The sequence below is a fragment of the Electrona antarctica genome (genome assembly GCF_951216825.1).
Source record: "Electrona antarctica genome assembly, chromosome: 3".
Classification (NCBI taxonomy): domain Eukaryota; kingdom Metazoa; phylum Chordata; class Actinopteri; order Myctophiformes; family Myctophidae; genus Electrona; species Electrona antarctica.
In genome coordinates this window covers 39,295,499-39,301,498 of record NC_136808.1, presented here as the reverse complement: position 1 = coordinate 39,301,498, position 6,000 = coordinate 39,295,499, and the positions used below count along the sequence as shown (strand labels likewise).

At 44.1% G+C, this 6,000-nt stretch overlaps 1 protein-coding gene across 1 annotated transcript in view; it reads right to left on the bottom strand.

Moving 5' to 3' along the window:
* The window catches only part of itfg1 (integrin alpha FG-GAP repeat containing 1), a 185,994-nt gene that overhangs the window by 124,054 nt on the left and 55,940 nt on the right, over positions 1 to 6,000 (bottom strand). The window contains exon 8 of the mRNA XM_079497974.1: positions 2,539 to 2,629. Coding sequence (XP_079354100.1) covers positions 2,539 to 2,629 — 91 coding nt within the window. The remainder of the gene's footprint in view (positions 1 to 2,538; positions 2,630 to 6,000) is intronic.

The following is a 6,000-nucleotide window of genomic DNA, read 5'->3' as shown; positions in this document are numbered from 1 at the left end:
CTGCCTATTTCTCTATGTGTGGCTGCTTGTGTGTCTAATTCTGGGTCTGTGTGTGCGTGTGCGTGTGTGTGTGTGTGTGTGTGTGTGCACTTATCTATGCCTCACACAAATGATGTGGCAAGCATTCAAATTACATTGCAAATTACTTTATTTTAACTGACAGTGACCACATCTAAAATCTATATCTACAAGTATGATTATTATTATCCAAGTACAATTAATCCGCTCAGTGGCATTGTGGTTAGAGTGTCCGCCCGGAGACTGGGAGGTCAGGGTTCCATCGGCCAGCCTTGGTCATACCAAACACTATAAAAATGTCACCCAAAGCCTCCCTGCTTGGCACTCAGCTTCAGGGGTTGGATTGGGGGTAAGTCCCACGACATACTAGCTTCAAGCCCAGGGGGTGTATTTTGTACATCACTTGACATACCAGTGTCCAGGGGGTGTAAATGTACATCAACCTGCCCTTACGCAACAGAGACAGGAGATACACTCCTGCCCTGTGAGCCACATGGCTCTATATGACTTACTGTACTGTATGACTATCAAAGTACTATTCGACTGGCCACCTCCGCTCTTCACACACCTAAATCCTCCAAACCCTCATGCAGGAACAACCTATGAACCATGGACGACCGGGCTTTCTGCTCGACTGCCCCCGGACTGTGGAACGCCCTCCCTGGCCACCTGAGAGCACACCAGTCGGTTGACTCTTTTAAGAGAGGACTAAAGACCTACCTTTATAACAAAGTTTATTTTTGTTTTAGCTACACTGCTCTTGCTTCTAAGCTTTATACCATTGTGCTTTAAATGGTTTACTTCAGTTTGTACTTGTTACTTGCGCAAGCAGAGCACGCAAGTACTGCGAACCGCTGGGTATGTATGTCGGTGTTGTCCACCGGCCAATAGGTACAGTATGTATGTATGTATGTATGTATGTATGTATGTTGGTGTCCTCCACCAATACCGGCCGGTGGAGGACACAGACAAACATGCGTACTTTAGTTACGTCATCAAGAACAGCGATCGACTGGGTATGTACTATGTATGTCGGTATATTCCGCCATCCAATGAGGGACCACTGGTCTTGATGACGTAACTAAAGTACTTTTAAAATTTGGTATAAGGTCAATAGGGGGTATATATCGGCCAATAGTGGGCCACCATTCTTGGTGACGTAACTAACTAGCCTGCCAGAACCGTAGCCTACGTTTTCCAGGGTTTACATTCTTTAATCCATGTTTTGATCCGATCGTATCGTTAGCTGCCGTTCGTTAGCATAACAGTCAAAGTGGGACAGTGGCCACGGCCATTTTGAAGATGTGCGCGCAATCCGCGCATCCACTTGCTATGGGCAGCTATGGGCTGCCTCTATCTCCAAATCGGCGCAATGAATGTCGTCCATCCATCCATCCATCCATCTATCTTCAACCGCTTATCCGTAGTCGGGTTGCGGGGGCAACAGCTCCACCAGAGTGCTCCAGACTTCCCTCCTGGGGGATCCCGAGACGTTCCAAGGCCAGTGAGTCGATGTGTTTATGAATGTCGTTTCTGGTGAAAACAAGGTTTTTCAACGGCCGACAGCAGGCGCTGTGATACTCGGTCAGATTTTTACACCACCGACCGAGAGAACAACAACCGGTCAAGACACCACACACAGAAATTCGTCATTGTAACATACGGATATTTGGCTCTTCAAAATAAGTGTTACGTGCGATAAAACCTGCGTAATAGATTAATTAATGCTGGCAAAACGGCTAATGTACGTTTCAAAGTTGTATATAAAGGGTGTAAAACATTTAGAACAGCAATTGTAGTAGACATTGGTTAATAGCATTGTGCCATGAACGCATCTCATGGCGTGCTCTGCTTGCGCACAAGTAAGTAAAAGCGGCCATGTCTTCCCGGCACCCCAGAGCTGAAGGAATCCCGGGGCTGATTGTGTTAATATCTTAAGGGTCTTACATGTTTCAAAATAGTCCAACCGACATCCGTTCATTTCTCAGAACGATCTCTGAGCCGGAGACGTCAGCTGAGTCAGAATCACTTAATTTATTAATTTCCGTATGGACTTAAAAAAATGAGGCTGAGGGGTTGACGGTATTTAAAGTGATTCTGATTTTCAGCCGACATATCTTCAGAACTATCGCTGCTTTCACTGCTGGCAGAGATCTGACATCCTGATGAGGTTATGCGCAACACTGGCTATCACAGGAAGCCTATATACCATCTGACAGATCTACAAGCTCACATCCTGGCTACCACATGAAGCCTATACCATCCCTATTCTGGGCATGCCTGACTCACTATAGGTGAAGATTTGGTGGAAATAGCAGATCTACAAGCACACAATGTGCTATTTTCAGCTAAGACATCCGTTACCCAAGTTGAGTGTAATCACCCCCCCCCCCCCCCCCCCCCCCCCCCCCCACACACACACACACACACACACACACACACACACACACAAAGACACACACACACACACACACACACACACACACACACACACACAAAGATGAGCATAATCAGTCTTACTGAAATCGACAAACGACGACTGTCCCACTTTGATGCTCTTATCTGGTCGAGTGGTCGGCAGCACTTCTGACTTCCTGCTGAAGTTCCCGTTCTGTCAGAGAGAGACACACATGCACACACACACACACACACCGTCAGTTTCACTGGAGACATTTTAAGAGCATATCTACACGCTCACGATGCGTGATTTTTCTTTTTCTGTGTGATGTTCAATGACAAAAAAAAACACTAAGTAAAATGTCATCTTGACAGCCCTGTATGTACAGGACATTGTCTGTGTGACGGCCTGTGTCTTAACCCATTTTGGGGCGGGAACCCCTTTTATTATGTTATGCTTTGGCTATTGAAAAATATCAGATCTACAAGCTCATAGCGCGCCACCGAGTGGCGCGCTACGAGCTTGTAGGTCTGATATTTTTGAAAAATCGAAGAACGACTGACATAGAAACATAGGTTTTTCAGAAAACTGTCAGGATGTAGAAGACATTTATAGAATCTGATCTCAGGTCAACATGGGGTTAACAGACTTCCACATGTGGAAAGTAACACATGGAACCCATTAGGACCTGAAGCCAATTCAAAAAATGTCTTCTAAATCCTACTATACTGTTCACTTTCTTTGCAGCACTACGTCAAATTTACACAGATGCTTTCCTAGTTTTAACAGGTTAAGTACAGTTTTGAGTTGTTGTTTTTTTTTACATTACTTGAGTATTTCCTCTTTTCAATATGACTTTTATTTGTAATACTTTTATTGCATTATTCTCATTTTCCTAGTGTGATGCTCAGGCACACACAAGTGTAGTTCTGGGTGTGTTGGGTATACTATACTAGTGTATATGTGACTGCTTAACGGTGCTCCTGCATTTCTCACCTGCTCAGACACTAGTAATGGAATATGGACCTGTGTGTGTTTGTCAGTCTCATACTGATCATCAAAAGATGTGTATTGTATTGTATTGTATTGTATTGTATTGTATTGTATTGTATTGTATTGTATTGTATTGTATTGTATTGTATTTGTAATATATAGAGGAGAGAGCGTAAAAATCGATGTACTTTAATTAATAGTACATCGATTTTTACGCACTCTCCTCCACTCTTTTTCAAGTTATGATTCCCGAATTTCCCGTTGATCCTAGAAGCGCCAATCTATGTTTTTTTGAGTGGTGCAACCACTCAAAGGAACAGCTTTGTCCCTATGTCCCAACCTATGTCCTAACCTATGTGACTATGTCCCTGTTTAGAGTACCAATAGGGGGTGCTGTTGCACCACTCACTTCAGACTGGTCTGATTTTGATACATATCTCTGTTTAGGTCCTGGTTGATCTCTCTAGTTTATTTTAACACTTTTACTTCTACTGCACTACATCACAGAATACGGGACCTTTACCTGTAATAGAGTATGTCTACAGTGTGGTATTGATACCTTTACTGAAGTAAGAAAATGTCGTACTTTTTCCACCACTGCAGACTTCAAAGAGAGTGGGAACAGAACAGAACACTAGACCCCTTCTGAACACTAGACCCCTTCAAAGAGAGTGGGAACAGAACAGAACACTAGACCCCTTCTGAACACTAGACCCCTTCAAAGAGAGTGGGAACAGAACAGAACACTAGACCCCTTCTGAACACTAGACCCCTTCTGAACACTAGACCCCTTCAAAGAGAGTGGGAACAGAACAGAACACTAGACCCCTTCTGAACACTAGACCCCTTCAAAGAGAGTGGGAACAGAACAGAACACTAGACCCCTTCTGCCCGACAGCAGAAGGGTGGGAACAGAACAGAACACTAGACCCCTTCTGCCCGACAACAGAAGGGGTTTCTGCTGTCGGGCAGAAACCCCTTATCTCCATATTTCGTGTTTGTTTTTTTCGTAACTTAAAACACTTTAATTGCCCGGGGTTATTTAATCCATTACATTATAGAGCGTCGCAGTCCCGCCCCCTACCAGGGTCCAGGAAATGATTCTCCGTTCATTTTCCTCATAGACTTTTCAAAATGTATTTATTTAAAGACCTTTTAAGCGTCGTACAAAGCCAACTCTTGTCGTGGCAAATCATGACAACAAACACCATTTTTGGGCCAAAAAAAGAATTAGAAAGAAGAAGAAAAACGGCAGGTTACGACACTTTTTTTGTTGTTTTTCTTCTTTGAAATTATTTGTTTGGTCCAAAATATCTGTATATACATGTTTATTGTCATGATTTGTCACGACTCGAGTTGGCTTTGTCCGTGGCGTAACCGTCTTTAAATAAATACTTTTTGAAATGTCTATGGGAAAAATGCATTGGGAATCATTTCCTGGGCCTGGCGTCGTCATGACAGGGGGCGGGACTGCGACGCTCTATAGTGCCCATTCGATTTATAAACACGGACCCCTTTTCCGGACGGACCGGATGTTGTTGTGAATGTGTGTGTAGCAGCTAACGATAGCCACACCACTCTAGAGTCAATCGACAACAACGGGAGGTAAGAATAAATCTATCGCGACTAGCGACTGGACCGCGGAGCGCCGTCTAACACAGGATCTTTTTTCATAATTAGACGGGATGATTTAGATCGCGACTTATGAACCTTTTAAAATTTTCGTTTTCATCAGCTAAACAGGGGAGGGAGTTTTTCGATGACGTCTCACTCTTGCGCAACACCGAGGATTGCCCAACAGGCGCTCCTGGGCTATGGAGCCATGCGATCCGTTCTCATATCAATAAACTTCGTCTTTTGATCAATACTTCGTCCTGGGCGTCGGGCGTTACTAATAGAAAAGACAAAGAACTTCGTCCTGGGCGTTGGGGGTGTTTTAATTAACACCCTACTCCGTCGTACAAGAGTGTCAAACAACAAGTAGTGAACATAGCAGATCTACAAGCTCACAATGCAACACACGTCACGTTGTGAGCTTGAAGATTGATTTCCCCCAAAATGCTGTTCCATTTCCTGAGAAAGGTAACGGTATAGAGGGTTAGGCGACATGGAAACATATTTTTATGTTGGTTATTTATAGATATCTTTCAAGTTTTTCACCATATTGCCACCCCCAACGGTATTGGATGTACAAGATTTTCCAGCTGACAGTGACTATATATAGGGGGTGTGATGACACAAGAACAAGCGTAGAGAGTGAGGGTATGTGCATGCTAATGCATACAGACATTCATCCGTCTTCTCACTTTATGTTTGCCAAATAGAAAGAAACATTAATGAGACAAAGTAACACACCCACAATGGATGATGGAGTAGGAACAAGAGACACTGAAAGGAAGGGAGAGGGAAAAGAAGAGGGAAGGGAACAAGAAAAGAAATTCAAATACATGTGAGGAAGCAGTGGCTTTGCGTGCGTGCCTGCGTGTGCGTGTGTGTGTGTGCTTGTGTGTGTGCACTCGTGTGTGTGTGTGTGTGTGTGTGTGTGTGCGTGCGTGCGTGCGTGCGTGCGTGCGTGCGTGCGTGCGTGCGTG